This window comes from Bos indicus, chromosome 8 (assembly GCF_029378745.1).
Source record: "Bos indicus isolate NIAB-ARS_2022 breed Sahiwal x Tharparkar chromosome 8, NIAB-ARS_B.indTharparkar_mat_pri_1.0, whole genome shotgun sequence".
NCBI lineage: Eukaryota > Metazoa > Chordata > Mammalia > Artiodactyla > Bovidae > Bos > Bos indicus.
This window is the reverse complement of record NC_091767.1, coordinates 23,938,221-23,950,642: the sequence shown is the minus strand read 5'-3', so window position 1 is coordinate 23,950,642 and position 12,422 is coordinate 23,938,221. Positions and strand designations below refer to the sequence as shown.

Genomic DNA, 12,422 nt, shown 5'->3' with positions numbered 1-12,422 from the left:
AAATCATGGAACAATAAATAGCTCATAACATTTTTTGGTTAGTGTATTAAGTGCTTTACCTAAATTGACTATTTTCACAATAATCCTGAAAAGTAAAGGCAATATCTCTATTTCACAAAAGTAAAAAATAAAGAAAAGAAAATTAGAAATATAGAAGGTCAAATTATTTGCCCAAGATTACTGGTAGAGCTGGGATTCAAAACAGCTTATCTGACTCATAGATTTAGAGAACAAACTCATAGTTGCCAGAGGGGAAGAACAGGGGGGAGGGATAGTAGGGAGTTTGAGATGGATGTGTACACACCTCTATATTTAAAATGAATAACCAACAAGGACGTACTATATGGCACAGGGAACTCTGCTCAATGTTATGTGGCAGCCTATTGGAGAGGAGTTTGGGGGAGAATGGATACATGTACATATATGGCCTGAGCCCTTTTACTGTCTACCTGAGACTATCAGAACATTGTTAATTGGCTATGCTGCTGCTCCTGCTGCTAAGTCACTTCAGTCGTGTCCGACTCTGTGCGACCCCATCGACGGCAGCCCACCAGGCTCCCCCGTCCCTGGGATCCTCCAGGCAAGAACACTGGAGTGGGTTGCCATTTCCTTCTCCAATGCATGAAAGTGAAAAGTGAAAGGGAAGTCCCTCAGTCGTGTCTGACTCTTTGCGACCCCATGGACTGCAGCCCACCAGGCTCCTCCATCCATGGGATTTTCCAGGCAAGAGTACTGGAGTGGGGTGCCATTGCCTTCTCCAATGCATGAAAGTGAAAAGTGAAAGTGAAGTCACTCAGTTGTGTCTGACTTCTAGCGACCCCATGGACTGCAGCCTACTATACAAAATAAAAAGTTTATTAAAAAAACAACAGCCTGTCTGACACCACAGTACAGACGCCTAATTACTTGATTACTACCTCCCTACCCACATGCACATCAACAAATAAATGACTCCTCAAAAATCATACAGGCATATAAACCAAGGATACACTTTTTTTTTCTCTACTCATATACAAAGTATATAAAAATCAGGGACTTCTCTGGTGGTCTAGGGGTTAACAATCCGCCTTCTAATGCAGGTGACATGAGTTCAATCTCTGGTAGGGGAACTAAGATCCCACATGCCATAGAGCAGCTAAACCCACAAACTGCAAACTTCTGAGTGCATGCCACAAGTGGAGAGCCAGCGCTCTGCAACAAAAGACCTCATGTGTCACAGCTAAGACCCAATACAGCCAAATAAATAAATAAATATTTTTAAAAAACCAAAGTATATAAAAATCATAACCAAGAAACATACGATGAGAATCAAATGAAGAAACATACGAATCAACAGTCTAAGCTTCCTAATCCATCTTAACAGCATTGATTTTTATTTTTTATATAAAACCCAAATCTAACTTAATTATGGAAAAGCTCTTTTTAAAAAATTCTTCCTTCTAATCCTAACTATCCTGTGCCAAGACAAGATACTTTCTTTACAGACATACCAAGTGAATAACCTTTTCCCCTGGCCCTCCCCAATTCCTCATACTTGGTTCAATTTCTTTTTGTGTCCTTCTACTGTTTCCAAAGTCCATGATCTCTGCCTGCTATGTGTTAAATTACCCTCTACCCAGCCCTCCACCAATGAACATAAATCTGACTGATGTTCAAATAATGAAGCCGGAAAGGTCCTCAGACAGATCAGGTCATCTGATCCTACTTACTCAGATGCAGACAGGCTCACCACCAGGACAATGGGAATGGTGTCCTTGAAGGTGGGTCTGTCCCAAGCTATCCAATCAATTGCTTGCCAAGGGAAGGCTAGGGGTAGCTTAGTGCTGTCCATTACAATTGCTTCCTGTTCCTTTGGTCTTAACCACAGAAGGGTCACCAGGTAGCAGAAAGGCCAAACATAAGTTACCTTAACCAGTGGAGAAAGAGAATTTCAGCTCTCTTTCATCCTCCTTTGCAAACATAAAGTCTTTTGGACCCTGGCTTACTTGAAACAACTTTTAGTCAATTCTTTTCTGTTCTACCACCTATATGTAGAATATTAAACCTATAGCAGCAACGATAAAAGCACTACTAGAAAACCAATAAGGAAAGTACAGCTGTTGGATTTTACACCCAAATAACCCCAAAATGAAGTACAGCAAAGGCTAACAGAGTTTTGCCAAGAGAGCACACTGGTCATAGCAAACACCCTCTTCCAACAATACAAGAGAAAACTCTACACATGGACAATACGGAAATCAGATTATATTCTTTACAGCTGAGGATGGAGAAGCTCTATACAGTCAGCAAAAACAAGACTGGGAGCTGACTGTGGCTCAGATCATGAACTCCTTATTGCAAAATTCAGACTTCAATTGACAAAATTAGGGAAAACCACTAGACCATTCAGGTATGACCTAAATCAAATCCCTTCAATTATACAGCAGAAGTGACAGATTCAAGGGATTAGATCTGATAGACACAGTATCTGAAGAACTATGGACAGAGGTTCATAACATTGTACAGGAAGAGGTGATCAAAACCATCCCCAAGAAAAAGAAATGCAAAAAGGCAAAATGGCTGTCTGAGGAGGCCTTACAAATAGCTGAGAAAAGAAGAGAAGTGAAAGGCAAAGGAGAAAGGAAAGATATATCCATCTGAATGCAGAGTTCCAAATAGCAAGGAGAGATAAGAAAGCCTTCCTCAGTGATCAATGCATAGAAATAGAGGGAAACAATAGAATGGGAAAGACTAGAGAACTCAAGAAAATTAGACATACCAAGCAAACATTTCAAGCAAGCAAGAGAGTTCCAGAAAAACATCTATTTCTGCTTTACTGACTATGCCAAAGTCTTTGACTGTGCGAATCACAATGAACTGTGGAAAATTCTTAAAGAGATGAGAATACCAGACCACCTTAAACTGCCTTCTGAGAAATCAGTATGCAGGTCAAGAAGCAACAGTTAGAACCGGACATGGAACAATGCACTGGTTCCAAATTGGGAAAGGAGTATGTCAAGGCTATATATTGTCACCCTGCTTATTTAACTTATATGCAGAGTACATCATGTGAAATGCCAAGCTGGATGAAGCACAAGCTGGAATCAAAATTGCCAGGAGAAATATCAATAACCTCAGATATGCGGATGAAACCACTCTATTTTTAGTATATGTGCTGCTGAAGCGAGCACCAGATGACACCACCCTTATGGCAGAAAGCAAAGAGGAACTAAAGAGCCTCTTGATGAAAGTGAAAGAGGAGAGTGAAAAAGTTGGCTTAAAACTCAACTTTCAAAGAATGAGGATCATGGAGACTGGTCCCATCACTTCATGGCAAATAGGTGGGGAAACAATGGAAACAGTGACCAACTTTACTTCCTTGGGCTCCAAACTCACTGCAGATGGTGACTGCAGCCATGAAACTAAAAGATGCTTGTTCCTTGGAAGAATAGCTATGACAAACCTAGGCACATATTAAAAAGCAGAGACATTACTTTGCCAACAAAGGTCCATCTAGTTAAAGCTAGGGCTTTTCCAGTAGTCATGTATGGATGTGAGAGCTGGACCATAAAAAAAGCTGAGCATGGGAGAATTGATCCTTTTAACTGGGTTGCTGGAGAAGACTCTTGAGAGTTCCTTGGACTGCAAGGAGATCAAACCAGTCAATCCTTAAGGAAATCAGTTCTGAATATTCATTGGAAAGACCAATGCTGAAGCTGAACCTCCAATACTTTGGCCACCTCATGCAAAGAACTGACTCGCTGGGAAAGATAGAAGGCAGGAGGGGAAGGGGACGACAGAGGATGAGATGGTTGGCTGGCATCACCGACTGAATGGACATGAGTTTGAGAAAACTCCGGGAGTTGGTGATAGACAGGGAAGTCTGGCATGTTGCAGTCCTTGGGCTTGCAAAGATTCAGACACAACTGAGCAACTCAACTTAACTGAATACCCAAACGTTTTTAGAGGGTTTCCTTGTATGATATGTAAACTACTACAAAACCCCCTGTTACGATCACTGGATAGATGGCTCTAATAATGTCATGAACCATCTTAAAAATTTCCTATCTACCAAACGGAATTACAACTCTAACTCTTCATTCCAGAAGGTTTTTCAAGATATTGCTTTGGATAAATTTATCAAGTTGAACATGAAATTTAGGAAAAGTTGTATCTTAAAAATTACATATGAAAGGGAGGGAGCAAGAATCAAATAAAACTAAGAATACACAGAGTTAGCTAAAGAGGAAGATCATTTGTAATAACTTCATGTAGAAAGCTCATTCATTCCATGGTGCTTTATAGGGACTTCCCTGGTGGTCCAGTGGTTAAGATCTGCCTTCCAATGCAGGGGACACGGGCACAATCCCTGTCAGGAGAATAAAACCCACTCCTGCAGGGCAACTAAGCCCAATTGGCAACTACTGAGCCTGTGCTCTAGAGCCCAAAAGCTGCAACTACTGAAGCCTGAGAGCCACAACCATGATTCAATGCAACCAAATAAAAAAGGATTTTTTTTTAAAATAGTGTTTTATTAATGTTATTTGGTCTTCTCACAAATCAGCAAATAGTCAAGAAAGGTGCATTTCAAAATTTTCATGATGACCTACTACTGTAAGAAATATATACACCATCTCTAAAATAAACATTTCACAAACCATTCCTTACCATACTAGTTACAATATCTTCTTATTTCCTTTTTTAATGCTGGTGATGACATGCTAAATTGATTTCATGGCTCACTAGTAAATCACAAACCACAATTGGAAAACCTCTGTTCTAGAAGAACTACAACAGGACAGAATATGGAGAAACAAAGTTGCTAAACTTGAGGATCTTGACAGACTGGTCACACCCCAACAGCATCACTGAAGGTTTCAGAGTGACTTGAAATAAAAGTCAAACATACCAAAAAAGTTCTGTACTGAGAGCAAGTTTTGAATTAAGAGGAGAGGAATAAAGCAAAGGAGGAAAAATAAATGCTTGTGAAATCCATTGCTTTCATCTCCATTTCACAAATGATCACTTTAAGGCCTTTACCAAACACTGGAACAGATTACCCCATCTCCAGTGTTTATATGCTACTCTGCCCATAATCTGATTTAAAATTTTGACAGAGACTAGGGAGGAAGGAGGTGGTCTCTTGATCTGATGCCATGTCCTAAACCTGGCTGCCTTTCTACCCAGACCAGTGCAAATGATGAATCTGCTAAGGCCTCCTAGCCCTTGCCAGCCTTTGAGCTAGGAACTTTAGTAATGTAATGGAAAGAAAAGTATTCTAAAATGATCGGGGATTTTTAGCCAGAAGTCTTCCCTGAACATTGTTTAGAAATACTGATATCTCAAAGAGATTAGTGGGACCAATCATGACTGATAAGTAACAGCAGAAGACCAAAGTTAGAGAAAAATGGGAAGTGAGGAAGAGATAACTTCCTAGTAAATAATGTTCATTCTCCAGAAATAGAAAGGAATAACTAATAGTACTGTCACTAGAAATGTAGGATCTCCTGCATTGGAAGGAGGTTAGAATAGGTAACCTGAAATTCCTTTTCAACTCTAAGAAATCTATAATTGTAAGTTTAAGTCTTAACATCAAACAATATTTTGGGGGATTATTAGATGGCCAGATGTTCTTTAAGGAACACACAAAAGATAATGCTACCAGTCAGCAAACCTTGTAATGAAGATTATACACTCTTCCCCTTTCCAAATGGGCAGTTATATTACGGGAGGAAAAATTAAATATTTCATTTTCAAAATACCATTATCTGGTTTCATGACACACATATACATCAAAATGTATCAAATCACACATTTAAAATATATAGTATATCGTTATAAAAATTTTGCCTCAATAAAAGTACTAAAAAAATACCATCACTAATTTTTAGTCTATATAAACAAACTACATAATTCTACTGAACAAAAAGATCAACACTATAACTGTACCCTAATATTTTGTTTCTTTTTAAAATTTGCTTTCTGATGTATTCTAGTTTCATCGCATTCTTTTCACTTTCCTAAATCCGCAGTCACTGAAAAGGCACAGCAAATAAGTTCTGATGAGCATCTAGATTTTTCAGCTGCCATTCAAATGACCCATTATTATACTATGGAATATATCTTTCCTTAAACAACTTAAATCATAGCCTACACATCTGCACATTCCTTAATGATTTCATTTCCTTCTTTCTGTTGGTCAAGCAAATTCATTTCTAGGCCATGTCTCCTTTCTTGCTACCATTTTATGGTGCAACCGTCAGTTTTCTTCCTCCGTCTTTATCCTGAAGCTATCGAAAAATTAACAAGGGAAAGGAGAAAAAACAAGCAGACTACTCACATCAGACTTAGAGGACATATTCTCTTCCACGTCGGAATCATTGGGATCCACAATATCATCAAATGGTGGTAAAGTTGATTTCTTCTTCTCTGATGTCTCACTTTCAATTTTGACCTTTCCCATCTTGACATGAGATTTATCTTTTATCTGTTTTTTATCAGCAGAACAAGTGAGTATCAGTGGTGGTGCGCTAGAAAAACTTTTAAATAAAGCCTCTGAGCTACTCTTTTTCCTTTTTTTGGCTGAGAGTTCTTCAGAATCTGAAATGGGGGGTCTTTTACTAGGAGCCTTCTTATCTTGCTGTCCACTGGTGATCGTGAGTAAGTTACTGTCGGGTTTTGGCTCTTTTGACATGGGTTTCGGTTCCTTGAAGGCCATCTTAGGAACGATTTTTTCTTCTTTCAGTGGCTTATTTTCTTTGGGTTTCTTAGAGGATTCTTTGGAAGATTTGTTGTGATCCCTGGAAGGTTCTTTGAAGGCACTTTTATGTTCTCTGGAGTCTTTAGAAGGTTTTTCCTTGTGCTCCTTCATTAATTTGTGAGGCTTGGAAAAACTGGTGCTGCTGCTGCTGCTGCTGCTGCTGCTACTGCTGCTGCTGCTGCTGCTGCTGCTGCTACTGCTGCTGCTGCTGCTGCTACTGCTGCTGCTGCTGCTGCTGCTACAACTGCTGCTGCTGCTGCTGCTGCTGGTATGGATACTCCTGTTAGGATCCTGCAGAAAGGTGGGAAGAAAAGCAAACTCTCAAAATGAAACGTCAATGAAGGCTAAACGCCAGTCCCCTTGCACTCCAGCTCCTCAAAATGACCCTCTGTTGAGTGCTCCCAAGTGCGTTTTAATAGAACCCGACAACCACCATAGAACAGGTGGGAGTAGGGTCTGCAAGCAACAGTGAGTGCGGGCAGCCGTGATCGAGGAGTTTAATGAGGCAAGTTGTTTTCTCAGTCATGACAAGCATGGCGTTCTGATCATTTCAGTTCAACAAATGTTCGCTCGATGCTTGTCCTGGAAGAGACAAAGCTGGGTAACACATGGCCCCCACTCTTAATAACTATGACACATCTATGATGAATAGCTAGCTGTTTGGGAGCTACCTACAAAGGGCTACGATGACAAAAAGGAGAGAGGAAATTAATTCTGTGGGGGGATGGAGAGAAGAAGAATTCAGAGATTCTTGGAGAATCAACACCTCAGTTAGGTCCTTAAGGATAAGCAGGTAATTTCTAGAAATATAAGAATAAAAAGGTACATGGAGACCATGGATTATAATGAACTAAAACAACTAAAACAGATTATATTTAGGGAGTGGCATGCAACTACAGCAAAGATTGAAAAGGAGGTAGGAAAAAACAGCCAAGGGTCACATACTGAGGTAGATAATATTAAATTTTAATAACTTTTTAACATGAAGAATCACAAGACCTCAAAAAGAAATAAAATAATTCTCAATTTTAGATAAATAGCAATTTTTTCTAACCAAACTTCTTCAGTTGAGGAATATGTCTCCCACCCACTAGCAACAACAAAAAAAGCAAAAAAAAAAAAAAAAAGGAAGAAAAATAAAAGGAAAGGAAAGAAAAACCTAAAAGAACAAAGATTTCAGGCTTCTTGTTCAAGATGGACAAGTAGAAAGACGTGTACTCATCACCTCCTGTGAGAGCACCAAAATCACATCTAGCTGTTGAATAACCATCGACAGGAGAATGCTGGAACTCACCAAGAAAAGATATCCCACATCCAAAGACAAAGAAGAAGCTACAGTGAGATGGTAGGAGGGGCACAATGATGACAAAATCAAATCCCAAACCTGCTGGGTGGGTGACCCACAAACTGGAGAACAATAATACCAAGGCAGTTCTCCCACTGTTGTAAAGGTTCTGAACCTCACATCAGGCTTCCCAGACTAGGGATCCTCACAGAGACTAGGAATCCCTAGGGAATCTGCCCTTGCAGGTCAGAGGGATTTGATTATAGGACTTCCACAAGACTGGAGGAAACAGAGATTCCAGTCTTGGAGAGCACAAATAAAATCTTATGCACACCAGGACCCAAAGGAAAGGAGTAGAGCCCCCACAGGAGACTGAATCAAAACTACCCGCTAGTGTTAGAGGGTCTCTGGTAGAGGTGTGATTGGCCAGGGTTCAACACAAAGACAGGGGCCCTGGCAGCAGCAGTCCTGGAAGGTCCCCCTTGGTGTAAACCCTCTTGGAGTTCACAGTTAACCCTACCATACAGCCCACAGACCCCAGGGCTGGGTTGCCTCAGACTGAACAGCGCAATCCCATCCATCAGCAGATAACTGGATTAAAGCTTTACTGAGAAAGATCCTGCCCACTAGAGCAGTTTTTCCCACCATTAATCCCTCTCATCCAGATGTCTACACAAGCCTCTTAGCCTCCTCCATCAGAGGGCAGACAGAAGAAACAAGAAGAACCACAATCCCACAGCAGCTAGAACAAAAACCACATTACAGAAAGTTAATCAGAATGAACAAGCAGAAAGTTATGTCCCAGATGAAGGGACAAGATCAAACTCCAGAAAAACAACTAAATGAACTGGAGATAGGTAACCTTCCAGAAAAATAATTCAGAATAATGATAGTGAAGATGATTTAGGATCGTGGGAAAACAATGGAAAAGATGCAAGAAATGTTTACCAAAGACCTACAAGAACTAAAGAACAAAAAGAGATGAATAATACACTAGAAGGAATCCACAGTAGAATAACTGAGGCAGAAGAACAGATAAATGACCTGGAGGACAGAATGGGGAAATCACTGCTACAGGACAAAATATAGACAAAGAAAAAAACAAACAAAAAAATTAAAATAGCCTAAGAGACCTCTGATCAGATCAGATCAGATCAGTCGCTCAGTCGTGTCCGACTCTTTGTGACACCATGAATCACAGCATGCCAGGCCTCCCTGTCCATCACCAACTCCCGGAGTTCACTCAGACTCATGTCCATCGAGTCAGTGATGCCATCCAGCCATCTCATCCTCTGTCATCCCCTTCTCCTCTTGCCCCCAATCCCTCCCAGCATCAGAGTCTTTTCCAATGAGTCAACTCTTCGCATCAGGTGGCCAAAGTACTGGAGTTTCAGCTTTAGCATCATTCCTTCCAAAGAAATCCCAGGGCTGATCTCCTTCAGAATGGACTGGTTGGATCTCCTTGCAGTCCAAGGGACTCTCAAGAGACCTCTGAGACAACATTAAATGCACCAACATTCACATTATAGGGGTTCCAGAAGGAGGAGAAAGAGTAAGGACCTGAGAAAATATTTGAAGAGATAATATCTGAAAACTTCCCTAACATGGGAAAGGAAACAGTTAACCAAGTCCAGTAAGCACAAAGTCCCAGGCAGGATAAACCCAAGGAGGAACACACCAAGACACACAGTAACCAAACTGACAAAAATTAAAGACAAAGATAAATTATTAAAAGCAACAAGGGAAAAATGACAAATGACATACAAGGGAATTTTCATCAGGTTATCAGCTGATTTCTGATTTGTAGAAACTCTACAAACCAGAAGGGAATGACATGATATATTTAAAGCAATGAAAGGGAAGAAACTACAACCAAGAATACTCTACCCAGCAAGACTCTCCTTCTTATTTGATGGAGAAATCGAAAGATTTCCAGCCAAGCAAAAGTTAAGAGAATTCAGCACCACTAAACGTTTTACAATGAATGCTAAAGGAACTTCTCTAAGCAGGAAACACAAGACAAGGAAAAGACCAACAGGAAATAAACCCAGAACAATTAAGAAGATGGTAATAGGATCATACATATCAATAATTACCTTAAATATAAATGGATTAACTGCACCAATCAAAAGACACAGATTTGGCTCTGGAAAACATGTATATTTCTGCACTTCTACTTACCACATCACTCTGCTTGACCCCCCAAATCATATGTAAACTATTTTATATTGTTAGGCTAATCATATTCCCATCATGGTTTACAAATGTAATTATCTTTTTTTTTGGTCTGGCTATTGATTGTGAAAACTGATAAACATCTTTTACCATTGTGATTATGTAACTATTACTCATTTAATACCACTGCATCATGATTGGTCAACGGAAAAATAATAGAATTCTATCTCACCAAAACTACCATTTACTGGAAAAACCTGTAATCACTTTTTAAAATCCAGATGCATATCAGAATTATCTTGGAAAATTTGAAAAATACAAATGCCCGTGTATTGCCTTTTTTCTCCAAAGCTCCAGATGCTTCTAATGAGCAGCCATGTTTAAAAACAACTGGACTATATGATGATCTTTTACTTTTATCTAGTTTGTCTCCCTTTTTCTAGTTCATATTCAGTGCTCCCATTTAATTTAGTTTATGTTTTCCAATTTCTCCATCTCTTCCTTTTTTTCTCTTTCAATATTCTTTCTCAAGCCTTTATCAGCATAGTAGAAAAGCTTTTCTATACCTATATATAAATAATATGCATAATATATATATTTTAGAAACCTATGAACTTTTTTGCCTCACTAAAAATTTATGACATTTTGATTCCATTTGTTTGACTTAGCATGAATACAATGCTAGATTTCTAATTAAAAAAATAGATATGCAACAAGCAACAAGGTTTACTGTATAACACAGTGAACTATAGTCAATATCTCATAATAAGCTATAATGAAAAATAATCTGAAAAATAATACATGTGTATATGTATAACTGTATCAACCTTGCTGTACACCTGAAACACTGTAAGTCAACTATACTTCCAAGCAAAATAATAAATAAATAAATAAATAAATAAAAGGACAAAGATTTCACCTAATGGTCATCAAATGGACTGAAAATCTTACAGCAATTACTATTGTATAATCATAAGGAAAGAATTAATCTCTATTTCATTTTAACTGTGTTACCAATATTTTTACTCATATAAATAACTCAGAATATAAAACCTATAAATAAGCTTTCTATCTAGGAACACAATCTGAGTTCATACTTACCAGTTTCTGAGCCTCTATCATGAATAGTAAGAAGAAACAGAAGAAGATAAAGTAGATTTTTGCATCTGGACATGCAAAAACCCAGACCAGTACTAAAAGACAAGCTCTTTCCTGCTTACTTCCACTTCCTAACAGAACCACAGGCAATTAAATGCCCAGGTTTTCAACTAAAACCTGTTAACATCTTTCACCTGTAACTTACCCACTGAAGTCTAATGATATGTAAACCAATCTTATATTCCTTAAATATCTAGCAGGACCCAGGAAAGACCCATAGTCAAAGACTATGCTTTTCATGAAAATGAACAATCTACCAATTGGGTCTATACAAGGAAAAAAAACCCACAAAAATAAAAAACCACACAAATATATATAGATCAACTTCATAAAGCCATATCCCAAATGAAAAGTTATTGTTTTATGATAGTGGAATATACATTTTTCTTATTATAAAAAGTTGTGTCTTATTTGCTCAACAACAAAATGACATATACCAATTATTCCATTTATTATTCTCAAGTGAGCATTTGATGTAAAAATTATAAAATTAATGAAGTTACTAAGCAAAGACATGTTTTTATCCATTAAACTAGATAATTCCTTATAAAATATTTTAATCTGAGATTTAAAAGCAGAACGCTAAAGACAGTACATATTCATATTACTGAAAGGATGTTATTTTATAAATCCTATTATAAGACATTTCCTGGCATGTTAAGCAATACTATGAATAATAAATATAAAGTATAATGGACAAACTAAATTAAGGAAGAATGTTTTGAAATCTAATATCCTTGAGGTTTTTTTTTTTTTAATTGGTTTGTTAACCCACAGAATTTTGGCAATTTGCAAACAGTATTCTAATTATGGCTCTAGAACACCCAAGCACTGCTGTTTAATATTCAGTCTTCATGGAGTATTACGTACAGTTTTATAAATACACAAATTTTAACCTACTAACATATTTTCTAGAGTTAAGAATTTAAAAATAATAACATTTCTGCACCAAGAAAAAAAAAGGACTTCTATAGGGGTCCTTCCATGATTTATTTTCAAAATCCTTTTGTAGGACAAACTGAATTCTTAAGGCAAAGTACATAGTGGTAACGACACAGGTTCTTG

At 38.2% G+C, this 12,422-nt stretch overlaps 1 protein-coding gene across 2 annotated transcripts in view; it reads right to left on the bottom strand.

Annotated features, from left to right (window-relative positions):
- Positions 1-12,422, bottom strand: part of MLLT3 (MLLT3 super elongation complex subunit) — a 291,112-nt gene that overhangs the window by 69,086 nt on the left and 209,604 nt on the right. For both annotated transcript variants that reach the window (XM_019965889.2, XM_019965890.2), the window contains exon 5: positions 6,320-7,030. In XM_019965889.2, coding sequence (XP_019821448.2) covers positions 6,320-7,030 — 711 coding nt within the window. The remainder of the gene's footprint in view (positions 1-6,319; positions 7,031-12,422) is intronic.